Source organism: Hibiscus syriacus, unplaced genomic scaffold (assembly GCF_006381635.1).
Source record: "Hibiscus syriacus cultivar Baekdansim isolate YM2019G1 unplaced genomic scaffold, ASM638163v2 tig00110271_pilon, whole genome shotgun sequence".
In the NCBI taxonomy this organism is placed as follows: Eukaryota; Viridiplantae; Streptophyta; class Magnoliopsida; order Malvales; family Malvaceae; genus Hibiscus; species Hibiscus syriacus.
Genome location: NW_024062657.1, coordinates 1,186,538 through 1,209,097, shown reverse-complemented (window position 1 = coordinate 1,209,097; position 22,560 = coordinate 1,186,538). Strand labels below are relative to the sequence as shown.

The 22,560-nt window shown below is 35.7% G+C and overlaps 1 protein-coding gene and 1 pseudogene across 1 annotated transcript; both read left to right on the top strand.

The window, feature by feature from the left end:
* The first annotated feature begins 6,596 nt into the window (after positions 1-6,596).
* Positions 6,597-9,113, top strand: LOC120115753 (annotated as a pseudogene).
* An 878-nt stretch (positions 9,114-9,991) lies between these two features.
* Positions 9,992-12,466, top strand: LOC120115775 (peptide methionine sulfoxide reductase A1-like). The gene is made up of 2 exons (XM_039136389.1): positions 9,992-10,503; positions 12,061-12,466. The coding sequence occupies exons 1-2, from the start codon at positions 9,994-9,996 to the stop codon at positions 12,310-12,312; spliced, it is 762 nt and encodes a 253-aa protein (XP_038992320.1). The 5' UTR covers positions 9,992-9,993; the 3' UTR covers positions 12,313-12,466.
* Positions 12,467-22,560: the final 10,094 nt, after the last annotated feature.

The following is a 22,560-nucleotide window of genomic DNA, read 5'->3' as shown; positions in this document are numbered from 1 at the left end:
TATTACACTAAAACGTCGTATCAGATTGTACCACTTCGATTAAATGGTACTTTTTACGCTCGTTCTACAAATAATGTTCTTGAAAATAATTTCGAATGTACATATTAAGAAAACTGAGTATATAAAATGAACTAAAATACAACTAAGTTTAACCACAATATCATAAATTTGTTAAAATTTATTATAAAGAACAATATGCATATTAAGTAATATATATATATATATATATATATATATATATATATATATATATATATATATCATAATATTAATTCAAACAAGACAAAGATTAAATAAAATAAAACTCAACACAAGTACTAAAATATTAAACATATATTTAACAAAGGATATAAACATAACCTAAATAAAATAACAGGGACCAAACAAGAAAATAAACCAAAATGAGCTTAAACAATGACTAAAAAGTACACCAGGAAAACTTATGTACTAAAAATATAAATTACCCTTTTCGTAAAGCAGATAAATAACTAAAATAAGAAAATGAAAACATACATGCCATATTTGATATTTAACATAAAGTACAAAATTAATGATCAAAATGTAAATTTTATAAATAAAAGTACAATTTCTGAATTTAAAAAATATTAATAACAAACAACCACATGACCAAAATATAAACTTTACAAACTCGGAGCATGAAATACAAAATAAAAAACAATAAATGCCAATAAACAACTTTACAAAACACAGAGGCTCTTCTAGCATAATTTACTCATTCTTGAAATTACACCTCGATCCCTCCTTCACACAACGTCGTTTGGGACTTGGTTTATAAGGCCAAACCAAAGGCCTTCACTTGGTATATTCCCTCATTTTCACATTTCCTTCTCTCTCCTTAAAAACCCGAGAGCTAAATGCTCTCCCTTCTCTCCTCTTCTCTGTATCTGACCCCATCTTCTTTCCCCGTCTCTCTACCTTCCTCAGCCTAAGATAAAGGCCTCAACTCCCCGGCCATCGTAGATCGGTGGCCACGAGGAGCAACCCATGCCCAGAAAAGACCAAAATTATTTCCTTTCCTCTCTCATCTTATTCGAAAACAGCCCCCCAACCTTCTTAAAAAACCCAAAAACTCTCCCTATTCCAGACCTTTACCAACCTCCAAAGAGTAAAATGCATTATCTTCGAGGTTTAGGCCTCCTAGTACTGATGAGTGTTTTACCAGGCAGATCTCAAATGTAAGTTTAGGTTTAGTTTTGGTTTCATTTCTCTTTTCTTTTTGTGGTTTTCTTTTAATTTTTTCTATGGTTTTTCTTTTCTAGGTTTTTTTTCTTTCTATTTTCTCTCTTTTTCCTAGGTTTTTTCTTCGTGTCACTAAAAAAATCTCTCTCCCTCTTTTAAAGAAACCCCTCCCCTCTGCATGTTGATTTGATTTGATTATTTGGGTTCCCGAAACAAAGGGAGTATGAGTGCCTTATTCTGATTTTTTTTATATGGCATATATCCTCGAGATATATGTGCATTTGTTTTCTATTCTCTTGATTGATGTATGCATTTCATTGTTGATGATCATTTCCCTTTCTCTAGGCTAGAACGACGGCATCAGTGGGTGGCAGTGGAGGGCATATAGGGTTTTAAACCCTATGCCTCTTTGGGACCGTTGGATCTGGATAGATCGAACGACTGGAAATAAGCGGCAGTTGCAAATTCATCAGAAATCTTAATATGTTTAGGGTTTTGGGTTGGGTCGGATCTTGTACGGGCTCCGGGTTTGGACCTGAATTGGGTCATCCGGGCTACGGGTCTTGCTGTTGGAGTGTTGGGTTTATTGTAACGTGGGCTTTAGTACTGAGCTTCGGTTGTAATTTGGTTTTGGTCTTGGGGCTTCAGATTGGTCTTGGGCTCTAAATTAGGGCCTGCAAAAGGTAAATAATAATAGTAACAACAACAACAATAATAATAATAATAATAATAACAACAATAAAATAAAATGAAAAAAGACTCGGATAAAAATAGGTGTCTACACTGCAATTTGTTTCTCTAAGTCAGAAACACACTTGTTCCCAGACCAGTTATACCTCGTGTAGTAAGATGGCGTTATGATCAGACAAAAGTTTCAGTAACAGGACTCGAGTAATGTTGGGGAACGCCAATGCAAAATCAGCAGAGATCAAGAAGCGATCCAGTATAACAACATCAGAGGATCACGATTATTACACCATGATCCCAGGTGATGGCCCATTTTTGGGTAAATTTCGATTGGAAGTGGAGATACCCTCTTGAGCATCTTGGCCAGAAACGTCAAACGCGTTGGGATTTGAGTCTGACGAAATGACAGCTTCGCCATTGTGAGGAGTAATGGATGTTTTCAAAACAGGGCTCTTTTCCACGTTTACACCCGACCGAGCCCATCGCTCCATGTCGACGAGGAGCCTTTTCAACTTCTTGCCTTCTAGACCAGAGTTAACCTCCATCTCTGTCAGAGTGTTTTCAGGCCAGATATCTGCAAATATATTCCCATCGGGGATGGAGACACCATATCTATGTTCCTCGTCTCCTCTCATAGATACCTTAATTATATAATCTAAACCTTTCGATACAACTTTGAGCGATCGTGGAATAAAGTAGGGATTAACAACCCTGATGAATATCCTAGCAACGTCAAACGCGGTGGGATTTGAGTCTGACGAAATGATAGCGTCGCCATTGTGAGGAGTAATGGATGTTTTCCGAACAGGTCTCTTTTCCACGTTTACACCTGACCGAGCCCATCGCTCTAGGGAGCCTTTCCAACTTCTTGCCTTCTAGACCAGAGTTAACCTCCATCTTTGTCAGAGTGTTTTCAGGCCAGATATCTGCAAAAATATTCCCATCCGGGATGGAGACACCATATCTATGTTCCTTGTCTCCTCTCATAGATACCTTAATTATATAATCAAAACCTTTCGATACAACTTTGAGCGACCGTGGAATAAAGTAGGGATTAGCAACCCTGATGAATATCCTAGCAATGTCCAACCTCTCCTTCAATCTAGTAGCCCCGTCAATTCCTAAATAACTGCCCCATCTGTTGCCAAGTGCCTCAAAAAAATTCTCGTGCCAACCGTATAATGGAATCCCCTCTAGAGCGACTGAGTAGATCATATGAGGTACTCCTCCTTTTGAATTAAAGGTGCAAGCCAGTCAAAAAATAACCATAGATCATTATTTTTGGACCACCTTAGGTTCATGGCTTTTGTTGATTCAAAAGTGATGACTGAGGACTCATGACTCCACTTTGCTATCTTCACTATAACACCTTCTTTCGACAGAGCCTCCTGAACTAACTCGGGTCTAAAGGAGTCTTTCAGAAGCCATTCCTACTCACTATTCGGGATGTGGATGTCAAGAAGGCTATTACGTTGAGTCATAGTATCAAATTGTGGTTGCGGATTTTGTTACGGTTGCGGTATCGCGATTGCGGATGTTGCGGACGTTACGTAACGTGTTGCGGCTGTCGCGGACGTGATCTCTTCATCAAAAATCACAATACGTCTAAAATATTATATTTATATATTTTACAGATATCTTTTAATATAATAATATAAATATATTCTTTTAATATTTTATTTTGAAAATAAAAATTTAATTTCATAGATAAAATTTTATTAAAAACAAATATAAACTATAGAAGTTCTATCATATTGAATAATAGATACTAACAATTATAATGTTAATGATAAATATATACTATTATATGATGGATTAGATAAAATTTTATAGTTTCATAGTAAATAGATAAAATACATATACTATTATAGTATTTTAAATTGAATTCCTCTCTATAAAAAATTTATATAATAATAAATAAACATATAATTATGATACTTAATTTTAATATAAAAATTTAATTTAAAATTAATCACGTCAATTTTAAATGTAAGAAAAATCAATTTAAATTTAAATTAATTTAATTTTAAAATAACGTTAATAAATAATTTAATTAATTCAAATTTAAGTAACTAATTTTAAACATAACTATGATGATATTATTAATGATGTATATTTATAATCCAGTTTTAAGAATTAAATTAGAACAATTCATCTATGTAATTTTATATTTAAGATAATTTAAATTTTGTTGTGGTGTTGCGGCGCAATTTATAGCGTGTTGTAGTGTTATGTAACGGTTTTTTACCGCAACAATCATGATGTGATTCACTTATCGCGTTGAGCTGATATTGCGTCGCGATAACTTTAAAAAACATTACGATGCGGGCGTTACGTTGCATTGCGACCGTAATTTAATACTATGGTTGAATAACGTTTCGACTCCTCAAGCAGGTGTCCCTGTACAGTTGATTATCCCTGACCCCGAGCTTTTCTATGACAGCTACCTCTCGGTAAGATTCAAATCCCTTACTGCGATAGAGACTATCACAGCACTACCGTCGATAGCCATATTATTTATTTTACCTATCGCAGCATTCATACAAACCGAGTTGGAAAAACTAACAGAAGCGAAGGTAGAATATTTATACTTTGTCTTCTTATTTGTGCCTGGAATGAAAGCCTTTGTTACTCTGCCGTAGTGATTGAAAAGCTCCTAGATAGCCCTTCTTGAAACGTGCTTGCTAAGGTTATCGACAAACACAGTGAAGTCACTGTTCTAAGATGGTAGAATACCACTGTAGTTCTTTCCTTCAGTGTTACTCTGATCATTATTTGCCCCCTTGGAAGTCCCAGCTACATCTTCTCTGGTTTTCTTGGGAGTATCCGTAGCTATGACTTCTTCGGTTACCTGGTAGATGCCCGTCATTTCATCACCTCTGGTTTCCTTGAATATACCTGCCGCTTCGTCTCCTACGTTGCTTTGCCCCCATCATTTTAAGTAAAATATTGATAGTTCAATATATTAAGGGAAGAAGATAAATAAAAAAAATAAAAAATATACCTATTTTATTAAGAAAAAAGAGTATTAAATTTTTTGAATACTTACTTTTAAATTTCTGGATCCATCACTCATTCAAATAGCATATAATGACATATAATTCAAAGCACATATAATGACATATAAAATGCATTTTCCTCGACGACTAAATCACATTAAGGGTTCATCTTACCTTTCACAAATCATAAATATTATATTATTATATCTCTTAAGGCAAAGTATATAAATGGTATCCGAATATGGAATGTTGTTTTATAGAGTCTCTCGACTATTTAAAATTATAAAATGATCCCTTGATTATAGGGTGTTGCTTTGTTGAGTCATCGACTATTAAAAGTTACAAAATTGTCATCACACTATCCATATGTTCCAAACTCATCATTTTTCATTAAACAATTAACGATAGTATGAGCTAGACGTTAACCTGCTGGCTGAGATATGATAAAATTGATCCCAAAATTTCAAACGATTACCATATCTTAGTTATTATGTTAACATTCAACTCAAACGACCATAAATGTTTAACGAAAAAGCAGGAGTTTGGAATATATGAATAGTTAGGTGACCATTTTGTTATTTTTAATAATCGAGAGACTCAACAAAATAACTTCTTATAGTAGAAGGACCGTTTTGTAACTTTTAACAGTTGATGGACTCAACAAAGCAACACTCTATAATCGAAGGACCTTTTATAATATTTAGAAGTCGATGGACTCAATAAAATAACGTCCTATAGTCGGGAGACCATTTTTGTAATTTACCCATCTCTTAAATACATACCAATTAACACACCTACATATGTTTATAAGTTTTAACACCAATGTACCTTTAATACAGGGTTGGTTTTAGGCTTGTGCGGGCTGCCCAACCGCACAAGGCCCAATTTTTGTAAGGGCCTCCAATTTTTTTTAAATCTTTTGTATATATGTGTATTTAAGATATTTGATCCAAGAATTTTCAAGTCCAAAGCCCACATTAAATAATATTTGACGGTCAGTTTAAAAAATTCTAAAAAGTAAAACTTAGATATTTGCCTCCTCTCTCCTCTGCAGAAACACCCTGCAAAGTAAAAAAAATACAAAAATCTCTACGCTCTCCTCTTCTCTGCGACTCTTTTCCAAGGTTAGTAAATGTTTTTATTATTATTTTATTTTTTCAAGATTATTAGTTTTTTATTTTTAGATTATTAATAAAAATATAAAATAATTAATTATTTATGTATATGTGGCGTTTTAGTGTTTGCCTCTCCTCTCTTCTGTGATTGCGACTGCACTTTTCTCTTTTTCAAGGTTAATAAATGTTTTTTATTATTATTTAATTTCTTCAAGATTATTAATTTTTATTTTTAGTTTATTAATAAAAATATAAAATAATTAATTATTTATGTATGTGTGTGTGATGTTTCAAGATTATTAGTGTTTGGCTATGCTCACTTTTCTGTAGCTTTATTTTTTATATTTTAAATTATTTTAGGTGTTTTTATTTATGATTTATAATTCTATATATAATATTAGACTATTAGTTAACTAATAGTAGTGTAAAAGCCACATTTAATTAGTTAAACTCTATCAAACAAACTATAATGATTCATAACTTTATTATCAATCAAACAAAATAGTAATAGTAAAGTATTTGAGTTACACATATCTTATGTTTGAAGTTTCTAATTGTATTTGTATTGGCTATTTATTGAACATGTTCAGAGATTATGCCTCTTAGGTTAAGAAAACATGAATCAGGACATGAAAAACGTAAAAAGAGAAAAAGACTCGAAGAACTCATTAAGTCTCAAAGTGGAGCTCTAAATAAGTTTATTCAAAGAGAACCACAAGTTTTTTCTCGAGATCAAAATGTTGTTATTGATCATGTTAATGATGTTGATGTATATGGCGAAGATGTTGATGATGTTAATAATACTAATGTCGATGATGGCGATATTGATGGTGAAGGTGCGGATGATGTTAATAATGACCATGTTGATGATACTAATGTTGATGTTAATCATGTTGATATATTTGATCCGAGACGTTGGGATGATCTTAGTTCTGACATGATTAAGGTTCTGGTATCAAAGGGTCCTAAAAGAGATATGTCATTTGAGAAGGGTCCTAAAGATAAATTTTCAAGACAATTTTCTTCCGCTTTATATACTAGAATCCTTCCAAACAATGAGAAGGTGGATAGAGAATGGCTAGTATATTCCAAAGAGTTTGACAGAGTTTTTTGTTTCTGTTGTAAAATATTTAGGAAATGGCTTGCAAAAGGTCAGTTAGCTAATGACAGTTTTACAGATTGGCAACATCTTAGCACTAGACTTAAAGAGCATGAAGTGGGCCTAGAACATGTCACAAAAATGACTACTTGGCTTGATATTCGTCATAGATTAAAAAATAATGAAACAATTGATAAAGTGGAACAAGAACAATTTGAAAAAGAGAGAGATCATTGGAAGAAAGTTCTTCAGAGAATTATTTCAATTGTAAAGTTCCTTGCTAAACATAATTTAGCTTTCCGTTGATCGAACGAGAAGTTGTATCAAAAGAGCAACGGGAACGTTTTGGGTTTAATTGAAATGCTGGAAGAGTTTGACCTAGTTATTAAAGAGCACGTGAGACGTATCACAAGTGATAACATCAATGTTCACTATCTCGGTCATACAATCCAAAATGAGTTAATAACTTTACTTGCACATGCAATCAAATCAGATATCATAAAAAAAGTTAAGCAAGCAAAGTATTACTCAGTGATACTTGATTGTACCCCAGATTCCAGTCATCAGGAACAAATGACTTTGATATTGAGGTATGTAAATTTCTCATCCACAAGTGTCAGTGTTGAGGAATCCTTTTTAGGATTTTTAAATGTTAATGATACCACTGGTCAGTGACTTTTTGATACAACACAAGATGAATTGAAGTCACTTGGTCTTGATATTGATGATATACGTGGTCAAGGCTATGACAATGGATCGAATATGAAAGGTAAACATCATGGAGTACAAAAGAAATTTCTAGATATAAATCCTAGAGCATTTTATACTTCTTGTGGTTGTCATAGTCTTAATCTAACATTATGTGACATGGCTAATACTTGTGGAAAAGCTAGAGATTTTTTTGGAGTAATGCAACGCATATACACAATATTTTCCAATTCTTCTAAAAGGTGGCAAATTTTGAAGAATAATGTTCAAGGACTGAAATTTAAGTCATTGTCAACCACACGCTGGGAAAGTCGTGTTGATAGTGTCAAAGCTATTAGATTTCAGATTGTGGAAGTAAGCGAAGCTTTACTTCAAGTTACAGAGAACGATAATGATTCCAAAATAAAAAGTGAAGCTAAATCTTTAGTAACAAATGAGCTTGGTGATTTTGAGTTTTTAGTTTCAATTGTCATCATTTGGTTCGATATATTATACACCGTAAATTTAGTGAGCAAAAACTTACAATCCAAAGATATGCTTATTGATGTTGCTATTAAAGAAGTGAAAGGTTTGATCTCTTTCTTTGAGGAGTTTAGAAACACGAGGTTCTCAAAAGCTGTCGATATTGCTAAGCAAATTGCAACTGAAATAAATGTTGATCCTGTCTTCCCTCAAAGACGTGTAATTCGTAGGAAAAGACAATTTGACGAGAGTTCAATTAATCAAGATGCTTCTTTTTCTGCAGAGGAGTCATTTAAAGTCAACTACTTCTTGTATATTGTTGATCAGGCAATTGCTTTTCTTACAACAAGGTTTGAACAATACAAAGAGTACGAGAAAAATTTTGGTTTCTTGTTCTCTTGTGACAAGTTAAAGTTCTTTGATGACAACCACCTTAAGTCATGTTGTAGTCATCTTGAAGATGTACTCAAGAAAAACGGACGATCAGATATTGATGCAAATGAACTCTATGTGGAGCTAAGGTTACTTAACAATTTCTTGCCAGCTGAAAATATGAGACCTACTGATGTTTTAAAATTTATGAAAAAGGTCGATTGTTTTCCTAATGCACTAATTGCATTTAGAGTACTATTGACTATTCCAGTAACGGTGGCATTTGCAAAAGAAGTTTTTCAAAATGAAGTTATTGAAGTCTACTTGCGGTCCACAATGTCACAAGAGAGACTTAATGGATTGGCATTGATAGCTATTGAAAACGATCTATTGGAGAGTCTTAATTATAAAGAGCTAGTCAATAACTTTGCTTCCAAAAATGCTAGGAGAACAAATTTATTTAGAGAATAGCTTACTTTGTATTTCACTTTATTACATGAAGGTATTTTTACACTATTTAACGTTTTCTTATAGTTATAATAAATTTTGAAATATTATTGAACTTCTTCTAATATTTTAGTTTTAAAAGGCCTATTTTACATCATTCATTCATTTCTTCAATCATGTAAATATCTATTTAACATGCTTGCTAATACTAACTGTACATTAATGATCATACCACAACATACAATGTCCATTCATATATGCTAACACATACATAGGACATACATATTATGTCTCGTAAAATGTGAACTACCCTTCGAATCAAGGACAAATCTATTAGCTATATGGGAGGGAATGTGTCCCCCAACCTGCAATTTTTTTTAAAAAAAATCAATTTATATATATAATTTAAATATTTATGAATTAACCTCTAATTAAAAAAATTATCCTTTATCCTTCTTAATTTGAGATCTTGGTTCCGTCCCTAGTCCAAACTGTCATCCTAAGGGATCTTGGGCGTACATGAAGAAGATTGGCACTCGAGATTTGGGCCAAGATATTAAGCATTGGGGATTAGATGAAAAAGGGGCAACAACCCAATGAAATTGAAAGCAGGTTCGACCGTGTGAGTGTGGTGGCCTTGGCGACACGTTGTTCAGGTTTAATTACCGGACATTCAGATAGACACAGAGACAGATATCGTGCTGTCTGAATCTCACATCTTGTTCTAGACTCTTCCAACATCCAGCCAATAAAAAACCTTACTTCCAGTTCTGGAACTTATCTTCCTAATATATCCATATAATTATATTATTTGGGTTTTCTGGTTATTTTTAGTTGAAATATTAATTTAATCAGAATTTTTTTATCATATTTAACAAGAACTTTATTTTATTAATTTTTAAAAATGCTTCGGAGTCTTACGCTTGTTACTTCTTCTTCCCTCATCTCTAATCCTTTATTTTCTCTGTCTCCCAAGTTTCCCAACTCTTTTTCTCATCTTTATTTTCCTTTCCCTCAAACCAAGCGATCCATTTCGCTTCACACACGCCCCATGAACATCCTTAAAAATCTCGGCTTCGGAGCCAACAGCAAGCCAGCCCCGTCAATGGAGGATTCCTCCATTGCTCAGGGTCCAGACGAAGACGTGCCCGCTCCTGGTCAACAGTTTGCTCAGTTTGGTGCAGGTTGCTTTTGGGGAGTTGAATTGACGTTCCAGAGAGTTCCAGGAGTGACCAAAACGGAGGTTGGGTATAGCCAAGGGTTTATGCATAATCCCAGTTATGAAGACGTGTGTTCGGGGACTACCAACCATAATGAAGTTGTTAGGGTTCAGTATGACCCTAAAGAGTGTAACTTTGACACTTTGCTTGATGTGTTCTGGGATTTCCATGATCCTACTACCCCCAACCGACAGGTGGGTTCTTATGATAGGAAATTTTCCCCTTTTTAAAAAAAAAATATTATGCTTTAAGTTTGTGATTTTTGGTTGTTATGAGAAGGTGAATTTTGTGTTTACTATTGAAATCATATGAATTATATTATTTATTATAGTGATAAGTTAGAGGTAATTCATGGGTTCTTTTTTTTTTTGAAGTTTTGTTTGCATGGATTTTTAGATGGTGATAACTTCTGTTATTTGAAGCTGATGTGTTTGTGGTATCTGTCGAAGTTTAAATGTAAAACCAGTGAACCCAAGGGAAACTTTAGTAATTCGGCCTTTTCTGTCTTTTAATGTGTGTTTGTTAATTCTTAGCTTTAAATGAGAATAAACAACCTGTAATGTGTGTTTATTTCTATAGTTGATAATTAAGGTGCTGCGTGATTGGTGATTTGTGGTCATCTTCTCTGAAGTTAAAAGTAAGTTTGTCTCCCCTGGTTTAATGTTTTCTGAATTCTTGCACTGTAAGAATGTAACTACGAAATACCAGATGTTATGGAATTAGATTTCATGGTGGCACTTATTGGATGATAGTTTCTATTGTCTTCCATTTTGGTTGATTGGTTTTCCGTGACTTGCAAATGTGATTCACAGATTTGATATACACATTGTTTTTCAGTTTCTTGTTTATCCTCATTGATATGGCCTAATGTCATGATAAAAGCATATCGATTTCCCCTTAGTGATAGATCCGAGGCAGGTTAATCTTTGTCGATGATGTTGATATGCTTGCACCTGTGTCCTAATCGTATGGTTCTAATATGTTGTGAATCATAGATTATACCTGTTGTTTTTCAGTTTCTTGTTTACCTTCGTTGATATGGCCAACAATACACGTCATGATAAAAGCATGTAAATTTCCCCCTATTGATAGGATCCGAGGCAGGGTAATCTTTGTCAATGATGTTGGTATGCTTTCATCTGCATCCTAATCGTGCGGTTCTAATATGTTGTGAATCACAAGATTTGATATACCCATTGTTTTTCGGTTTCTTGTTTACTTTACCCTCATTGATATGGCCAACATGTCATGATAAAAGCAGGTCAATTTCCCCCTAGTGATAGATCCAAGGCAGGGTAATCTTTGTCAATGATGTTGGTATGCTTTCACCTGCATCCTAATCGTGCGGTTCTAATACGTTGGGAATCACAGATTTTATATACTCATTGTTTTTCAGTTTCTTGTTTATCCTCATTGATATGGCGAACATGTCATGACAAAAGCATGTCTATTACCCCCTAGTGATAGATCCGAGACAGGGTAATCTTTGTCGATGATGTTGGTATGCTTTCACCTGCATCCTAATCGTGCGGTTCTAATACGTTGGGAATCACAGATTTGATATACCCGTTGTTTTTCAGTTTCTTGTTTACCTTCGTTGATATGGCGAACATGTCATGACAAAAGCATGTCTATTACCCCCTAGTGAATAGTGATAGATCCGAGACAGGGTAATCTTTGTCGATGATGTTGGTGTTCTTTCACCTACATCCTAATCATGCGGTTCTAATATGTTGTGAATCATTTGACAGGGGAATGATGTGGGAACACAATACAGATCTGGTATATACTTTTACACCCCAGAGCAGGAGATGGCGGCACGTGAGTCCATGGAAAAACGACAGAAACTCTTGAACAGAAAGATTGTTACCGAGATTCTGCCTGCCAAGAAGTTCTATCGCGCAGAGGAATATCACCAGCAGTACCTTGCAAAAGGAGGTCGGTTCGGTTTTAAACAATCAGCTGAGAAAGGGTGCAACGATCCAATCCGATGCTACGGCTGAGTTCTCACCACTCTATGCAGCTTTTAGCTTATGGTTGTTTATAGTTTTCTGTCTTTCACTAGCATATTGTACCTTTAAACCTCCTCTTTTTAAAATTGAAATTGGAATGAATGCCTGCTGATTTATGTAGTTACTGAACAGGGGTTTGTAATTATTTACCGAACAATGTAAAGGAATCTATGATATTAATATGGCTTTGGAGTTTTATCTCGAGGTTGTGGTTGCGCTTCAAGTGCCCCAACAGTTGAAGATGCTTGATCATCTTCTAGATTTAACTGGAAGCATCATCACTCAAAGACAATGCAACCTGTTGTCACAAACAAAATATTTGCTTCCAGCATTTGACAGTGTTACGGTTGTGTTCCCATCGGAAAATGTTCTCAAAACTATTTGTTGTATGGCAAGTTTCAAAACTTTCTTTCTGTAACTCGTTTACAAACAGCTATATTCGACTGGAATGGAAACTCAATGCGGTTTCAAGTACCTAATATGTTTCCGAGAGGATAAACTGCCCAAATTAGTATCTATATGATTATAATTTTTTCAATTTTGTCAATATGATCACATAACTATTTAAGTGATTCTAATCAAGTCACATATTGTTAACCTTTGATGAAAGTGTTGTTGTGTCAGTTAACAAAATTGACAAAATTATAAATTTGATCATCGGTGCTTACATATTTTATAATTTAATTTTAAAAATTAGCCCTCCAATCAGAAGGTGTCACATTTCAATCGATTATTGTGACACATTTCACCAGTGAAGTGTCACCATCGGATAGAAGATTTTTTGAATTAGTTTTAATATTTTAATCGAATGTTTTTTTTCACCAATCAGATGGGGACACATATCACCGCCTGTTTAAGGAAAAACAAAAAGAAATTAAACTTAAAATTTCTCCTTTAAACAGGTGGTCACTACTGAAATATGTTACAATAATCGATTGAAACGTGACACCTCTCGATTGGAGGGTCAATTTTGTGAATTAAATTAAAATTGTGACCAAATGTATAATTATGTCAAATTTGTTAACTACCACGTCAACAGTTCTGTCAAAGGTTAACGACCGGTGACTTGATTGAAAATATTTAAATAGTTATGTGGTAATATTGACAAAATTGAGAAACTGATGGTCATATCGATACCAACCTCATATGTGGTCATTTGAGTAGTTTACCCTTTTCGAGATGGGTACAAGACAAGTATAGCCTCGATATGAACCGAAGACGTCTCATATTGAAGGGTACGATTACAATTAGCTGTATATGTTAGAGAAATTTTTGAGGACGATGTTTGATCTTCATGCGTGTATTTAGAGTTATTTTTTAGATTTAATTTTAAAAAATATATAGTAATAAAAAGATATTTTGAATAAGAAATTGCAGTTGATTTTGAATATGATGATTTTATGGATTTGAAAATTTCTACGTTGAGATGTCTTTTTATGTATGGATTTCTACGTTAGGAGTTATTTTTAATCAGATATTAAAAAGAGAAAATAACCTCATTGACCAAAAATGCCTTATAATATACGATTTTAACCAACTTTTTTTGGATTTGCCAAAATGACCAACTAAATCGCAATGCGATCGATAATTCGCAACGCGATCTCCGCTATCGCAAATCAGTTTCCAGATTTGCAACGCGAACTTCGACTATCGCAATGCGAATATGTAAATCGCAATGCGATAGTCGACTATCGTAATGCGAACTTGGACTATCGCAATGCGAACATGTAAATCGCAATGCGATAGTCGACTATCGCATTGCGATTTACATATTCGCATTGCGATAGTCCAAATTCGCAACGACTGCATTTGTTTCTTAATAATTTTCTCTAAAAGATAGTATTCGCGCGGACGTGTTGAAGACACGTATTACCACGACCACGACCCGACCCCGACCCCGACCCCGACCCCGACCCCGACCACGACCCGAGACGAGATGAGCCGACCTGAGACGAGACGAGACGAGACGGACGGCGGCGGCGGCGGCGCGCGAGAGTCCTCCTTGTTCTCTATCACTCAACAAGGAAGTGGGAAAGCCAAGCCTTAAATACCATTCCCAATAGTGTTTCCAATACTATGTGGGATTGAGCATTACCAACACTTGTTCCCAATACTATGTGGGATTGAGCCTTAAATAGTGATATTATTTTTTAATGTTTTGCTTAAAATTGCAATAATCGCGATTGATTGTAGATTGACTTTTAATTATGACATATTTAATCGTATAATACTAATGCAATTGGTTTCTGATTCAGTTGTTTTAAGGTGCATGATTGTTAATTGTTTCCTGAATAATCACATTGTATTGGAAATAAGTGTTGGTAATGCTCAATCCCACATAGTATTGGAAACACTATTGGGAATGGTATTTAAGGCTTGGCTTTCCCACTTCCTTGTTGAGTGATAGAGAACAAGTTGAGTGATAGAGAACAAGGAGGACTCTCGCGCGCTGCCGCCGTCCGTCTCGTCTCGTTTCAGGTCGGGTCGGGTCGGGTCGGGTCGGGTCGTGGTCGTGGTCGTGGTCGTGGTAATACGTGTCTTCGACACGTTCGCGCGAATACTATCTTTTTAGAGAAAATTCTTAAGAAACAAATGCAGTCGTTGCGAATTTGGAATAAATCACAACGCGAACTTCGACTATCGCAACGAATTTGGACTATCGCAATGCGAATATGTAAATCGCAATGCGATAGTCGACTATCGCAATGCGAACTTGGACTATCCCATTGCGATTTACATAATCGCATTGCGATAGTCGACTATCGCATTGCGATTTACATATTCGCATTGCGATAGTCCAAGTTCGCATTGCGATAGTCCAAGTTCGCATTGCAATAGTCGAAGTTCGCATTGCGAATCTGGAAACTGATTTGCGATACCGGAGATCGCGTTGCGAATTATCGATCGCATTGCGATTTAGTTGGTCATTTTGGAAAATAAAAAAAAAGTTGGTTAAAATCGTATATTATAAGGCATTTTTGGAAAATGAGGTTATTTTCTCTATTAAAAATTCAAAATATGTTCCTTTTAGTAAAGATAGTACAAGGAAAAATTAGATACCTATTTAATTCGTGATTTGAAAACTTATTTATAAACTTAATGAATGATAATGATTTATATCTTTTCAAAATTTTAATTTTTTTATATTTGTGTGAAAGTCATTTTTAAAGTAATGGACAAGACAATCCTTATTTGATTAGAATCAAGATGATAAGAAGAATTTTGTGCATATATGAAGCAACTCAAAATATTAATGGACCATTATGTCTAAATATCTAAAAGCAGGTGAACCTCATAATTGAGCAAGCAATTAGGTAACTCCCATAACTTTAATGTCCAATTTATTTGATCCAATTTCATAATATAAATTGTTATTTGATTGATGTAAGTAGGTGTTGGATTACAAATGTTAGAGGTTGAAATATTAGGTTAAGTATGGGCCATGACATCAACGTGTGGTGGATATGGGCTCCTCTCATGTTCTTACGAGATTTGACAAACATTTCATGTATCCATACAGTAGTAATCATGTAACTACACAATAATACGTTTAAATCATATATTCATCAATGCTATGTTGGAAAAATTAATAAATAATTGAAAAAAATTGATGTCTTTTAATAATAAATTATGTCATTTGGTGAACATACTTATTATTTGGTATAAAATTGCATCAATTCAATTATACCTATTAGTTTTTCAACAAATCTCTTCATCAAAAGGTTATAACCTTTTGATTAATTTCCTCTCCTCTATTTATAGGTTAGTTGAGGTACAATCTTATACACAACTTTGAGAGACAACTTTGAGACACAATTCACAAAGTTGAATTAGGAAATCACTTAGAAAATTCATTTCAAATTAGTTCTTTCCGGTTATAGATAAAGGGAAGATTGTGTTCGACTTATCACTACGGTTGTGCTTACTATTGTGATCGTTTGTTGTTGTATCATGGGAGACCGACGTACAACGTTACTCAAAGCACTGAGGAGAGGACGAATCTGTCTTAAAGAAACTGTTCATACAGGCCTCAACAAAAATCATTCTTCGGTTTATCATACTCTACTCATCGATTCATTGTCTAAATATGAGTAAACCAACTTCTTGCCTCTACTTTAAATTTTATTTATTTTGTTTCGTTATATTATATAATAATATTTATTATTATTATTATTATCTTGGATTAACACTTTTGTCTAACAATCTTAAGACATATTATCTCTTAATTATTTTTAATCCGAGAGGAAATCGATTATTTGAGTTTAATCCTAACTATGTACTAATGAAGCATCATTGGAAAACCACCAAAATGAGGAACCTGTGCCAAAGTAAAGTTTTCAATCGATTCCAATTGATTCCAAAAGTTGTTTGACGTGTTCAAAGCAAGTTGGACACAATATTGAGTTCCCACTAACCTTTATGTGTGATGAGGCATTTCTATGTGTTGACGAAAACGGGTAAAGAAAACAAAAGAACACGAGAATTTTACGAGGTTCGGCAATGTGCTTACATCCTCGGTGCCTAGGCGGCGCTAGAAGTTTTTATTCAATGAATTTTTTAGGTCTAGGTTACATCTCTATTTATAATAGAAAACCCTGGTACATAATTACAAAATTAACCCTGTACCGTACCGCGGGGGCTGCGCCCCCGCACCCCCAACCCACATAATTTGTAACCCCACAACGAGACTTTCTTTGTAAGGACAGTTAATGTTCGCTCACTCCGCTCCATCTCCTGTCCTCTTTACTGGTGTATTTATGAGCCATACCTAACAAATCTCCACCTTGGCGAATATCCTGCCTCTTGGAAAATTCAATGTGGGTTGGGTTACCTTGATTCTTTAACAACTCGAAACATTCAACAAGTCCAAGCAATGCTTGAACTTGTCTGTCGTAACTGGCTTAGTGAACATATCAGCGGCATTCTCATCAGTATGTACCTTCTGAAACAAAACCTCTCCAGATGCAACCAACTCTCTGATCTTGTGGAACCTTACATCAATATGTTTAGTTCTAGCACGATACACCTGATTCTTAGCCAAGTGAATAGCACTTTGATTATCACAAAGCAACTGAACTCCACCTTGTTGAACACCCAACTCCTTCAGTAAACCAGTAAGCCATAAAGCTTCTTTTGCAGTTTCAGCCGCTGCCATGTACTCAGCTTCAGTTGTAGATAGAGCCACAATAGATTGAACAGTAGACTTCCAACAAATAGGCCCTCCACCAAGAGTAAAGACATACCCTGTCGTAGATCTTCTATTATCCAAGTCACCTGCATAGTCTGAATCCACATATCCTACAACCAAAGGATTATCCCGCTGACTCCCAAAAACAATTCCATGTCCCACAGTACCCTTTAAGTACCGAAAGATCCACTTGACTGCTTCCCAATGTTGCTTACCAGGTTTAGACATGTACTTACAAACTTGACTAACAGCATGAGCTAAATCAGGACGAGTACATACCATCGCATACATCAAGCAGCCAACAGCATTAGAATACGGAACCTTTGCCATATCTTCAGCTTCCTTATCTGTCTTGGGGCACTGTTCTGATGAGAGCTTAAAGTGATTCGCCAATGGAGTGCTAACTGGTTTCGCGCTGCTCATCGCAAACCTTTCTAGCATTTTCTCAACATAACCCCGTTGAGATAGCCGCAGTTTTCTTGAGTCTCTGTCCCTGCAAATTTCCATTCCAAGAATTTTCTTTGCAGCACCTAAATCTTTCATATCAAATTCCTGACTCAATAAAGTTTTCAATCCGATAACATCATCCATGTTCTTCGCAGCAATCAACATATCATCAACATACAGTAATAGAAAAATAAAAGAACCATCATCAAGGCTCTTAACATAGACAACAATCATACTCACATCGGTTGTAGCCAATCTTGATCATATAGGAGTCAAACCGTTTATACCACTGTCTCGGAGACTGTTTCAACCCGTACAAAGATTTCTTCAATCTGCAAACTAAATGCTCGTTTCCAGGTTGAGTAAAACCTTCAGGTTGCCGCATGTAGATCTGCTCCTCTAAATCACCATGCAAAAAAGCAGTTTTAACATCCATCTGCTCTAAATGCAAATCCCAACTAGCCACCAATGCAAGTACTGCTCGGATTGAAGTGTGCCTGACCATAGGAGAAAAGATTTCATCATAATCAACTCCTTTCTGCTGTGAAAAACCCTTCGCTACCAAACGAGCCTTGAACTTCTCCCCCTCTTTTTCTGTTACTACTGGTTTCTTCTTATACACCCATTTGCAACCAATCGACTTCTTACCCTCAGGAAGGGGAACTAACTCCCATGTGCGATTGTGATTCAAAGACTCCATCTCCTCAACCATGGCTGCCATCCACTTGTCGTTTTCCTGACTAGTAACGGCATCATGAAAAGTAACCGGATCATCACTGCTAACAATAAGTGCAAAAGATACCAAGTCTTCAAAACCCAATCTGTTCGGAGGCTTTATATTCGTCCGTCTCACCCTGTCTCTGGCGAGACTATAATCCTGCAAATCATCCGTAGTGGAACCACCAGAAGTCGGTTGAGAAGTTTTTGGTTTCTCAACTGGAAACTGCTCGAAATCCACCACTGTCGTGTCTTGCTTCTGCTGCAACATGGATTGTTCATCAAAAACGACATCTCTACTAATCACAACTTTCTTCGCAACTGGATCCCAGAACTTGAATCCTTTGACACCTTTCTTGTAACCCAGAAAAATGCACTCCTTCGATTTTGCATCAAGTTTGAATCTCTCATCAGCAGGTACATGCACATAAGCAGGACAACCAAAAATCCGTAAGTTATCAAAACTAACATCATGACCAGTCCATACCTCTTCTGCAACTTTCCCAGCCAGCGATGCCCTTGGCAATCTGTTGATAAGGTAACACGCCATGTTAACAGCCTCAGCCCAGAAGTGTTTGGGAAGCCCCGCATTCAACCGCAAACATCTGGCTCTTTCATTCAACGACCTGTTCATTCGTTCCGCAACACCATTCTGTTGTGGTGTCTTGCGCACTGTAAAATGCCTCTGAATCCCATGCTCCTTACAGAATTGTAGGAACTGTGAATCTGTGTACTCCGTACCATTGTTAGACCGCAAACACTTGATTTTTCGTCCTGTTTGGTTTTCTACCTCAGCTTTCCACAGCTTGAACTTCTCAAAAACTTCAGATTTCTGTTTCAAAAAATACACCCAAACTTTCCGTGAAAAATCATCAATAAAAGTAACATAGTACCTAGATCCACCCAAAGACGATGTCGTGGAAGGCCCCCATACATCAGAATGCACATAATCAAGAATCCCTTGAGTTGTGTGCTTCGCAGTCTTGAAACGGACTTTAGTCTGTTTACCAAGAACACAATACTTGCAAAAGTCGAGCTTACAGCTTTTGACACCATGCAACAAGTTTCTCTTGTGTAATTCTGCCATACCACGTTCACTAAGATGAGCAAGGCGCATATGCCACAATTTTGTCGTATCATCACAGGACTCAACAGAGTGAACTCCACCTGCAACGGTACTCCCTAACAATCTGTAGATATTCCCTGCAGTTATCTTGCCTTTCATCACAGTCAATGCTCCTTTAACAATCCGAATGGTTTCCCTATCCTCGTCAGCCTTAGGGATAAAACCATTCTTGTGCAAAGTGCCCAAGGAAATCAAATTCTTCTTCAAGTCTGGGATATGTCGAACACCACTCAACGTCCGAACGGAGCCATCGTGCATCTTAATTCTGACATCACCAATACCAACAATATTGCAACATCGATCATCACCCAAATAAACCGAACCAGAATTAACCGGCCTGTATGTCGAAAACCATTCCCTATTTGGCGTGATGTGATAAGAACATCCAGAATCAAGAATCCAAGCATCCGTCAATTGTGTCGTTGAAATAGAAAGCATATCACCCTCACTGCAATCAGAATTATCATCCTCGACCACGTTCATAGACTTAGATGAGCCATCACGCTTCTCATCAGTCTGCTTTTTCAACTTCGGACAGTCTCGCTTCATATGTCCCGCCTCCTTGCACTTGTAATAGTGAATCGTCTTCTTATCCCTGGATTTGGATCTGGAATTCCGCTTCCCGGACCCTGCCTTCTCTGGCTTCCGTCCACGATCTCGATTACCCTTGACATATAAGCTATCGGCTTGAGAGCTTTCCCCTGCATTCTGCTTCTGCTGGTTGTGAGCCAACAAGGCTGCAGTAATCTCCTCAACATTGATAGTCTCTTTCTCATATGTAAGAGTAGTCACCATGTGTTCGTAAGAGGGAGGCAACGAACACAACAGAATCATCGCTCTGTCTTCATCCTCTATTTTCACATCAAGCCGAGCCAGATCAGAAACGATTTGATTGAAGACATTCACGTGTTGCGCCAAATCGTGATCGTCCTGCATCTTCAGCCCATACAGCCGCTGCTTCAGATACAGTTTTGTCGTTAAGGATTTGGACATAAACTGACTTTCCAACTTCCTCCAAATTTCGTATGGAGACGATAGATGCATGACGTGATACATGACCTCGTCCGCCAAGCATAATCATATGGTTCCTGCCGCTCGCTGCTGCAATTCTTCCCAATCTTCCTCATCCATCGACGCCGGCTTTGTAGATCGCAAAGCCTTCAAGATCCCTTGCTGCGCCAATAGATCCTTCACCCTCGTTTGCCATAATCCGAAGTTACCCTGACCATCGAATTTCGCGACTTCGAATTTTGCTCCTGACATCTGATACCAATTGTTGACGAAAACGGGTAAAGAAAACAAAAGAACACGAGAATTTTACGAGGTTCGGCAATGTGCTTACGTCCTCGGTGCCTAGACGGCGCTAGAAGTTTTTATTCAATGAATTTTTTAGGTCTAGGTTACATCTCCTGTCCTCTTTACTGGTATATTTATGAGCCATACCTAACACTATGTTAATTTGTCTGCAAGTTTTTGATGTAGAATTACCATGTGATAAGTGTGATAAGGAAGACACAATGTTGATAAAGAAATTCAAATATGAAGCTTATGGATTCTTGACTTACGGGGGTGAACTTTAAACCACATGTTGGTTCAAATGACTACGATTAAGAAATTAATCGGTAAATGATATCTTCAGTATTTCATTTTCATTAATATTTTGTGTTAAATATTGTGCTTATGTTCAGACTTTAGTTTATTGAATTCCCACCGTTCAACAGAAATTAGTTCTGTTTCGAGAATTAATTTATTAAATTCTCATCGTTCAACAGAAAATGGTTCTCTTTTGGGTTTTAATCTCGTTGTCTAACAAAAGTTAGTTTTGTTTCGGATTTTAGTTTTACCAAATCCTGACGTTTATGGAATTCAACAAAAATATTGTTGATTATGAATTTATATTTCAAGATTTTAATTTTACTAAATTTTCGCTTTTTAATAGAAATCACTTAATTGTTGGATTTTAGTTTTGACTAAAATTTGTTGTGATAAATAAGATACCGAAATGAATTATGATATGTCTGTGAACAAAAATCAGACCTATAATTCTATTTCAGGATTTTAAGCCTGTTGTTGAACAAAATTTATTTGATTTATTGTTAATAACATAAATCGTTTAGAGGTAACAACATTGTTACAAATTTTGTTTTAGGATTTTAATTTCTAATTAAATTTTGTCGTTCAACAGAAACAAATGGTAAAATATATTGAATTAACTTTAAATTTATTGTTGGAATATTTACAAATTCTGGCTACGTGTTTTAAATAAAACAATGGTAACCCCACTGATTCACCTAACTCGTGATTTGAAATGTTGATTCCTATTCAGACTTTGAATAAAATTCAACGATGTAAGTGGTTGTGAGCCATAACGAGAAACATATGAAATTCATGGATAGAATTTCAAGACTTAGCTGAATATGGTCAAATATAGGATGATCCTCCTATTCATAGAAAGGATGAGATAGACATTGCTGTCATTAAATCTTGAAAGCATTCTAAGTTTCTATGTCGGAATTACATCTTGAATGGATTGTCAGATACACTATATGAAGTGTATATTGTCCATAAGATTGCTAAAGAATTATGAATGACATTTGACCATGTTCTGAGTTGTCATAGAACATGTGGAAGAAACTATTTTATCAGTAAATTACCTTTAAATAAGGTAACTTACAAGAAAAAAGGCGAGACACCATATGAGTTATGGAAATGTAGAAAATTTTCCTACAACTAAATCAAAGTGTGGGGGTGCCTTGTATAA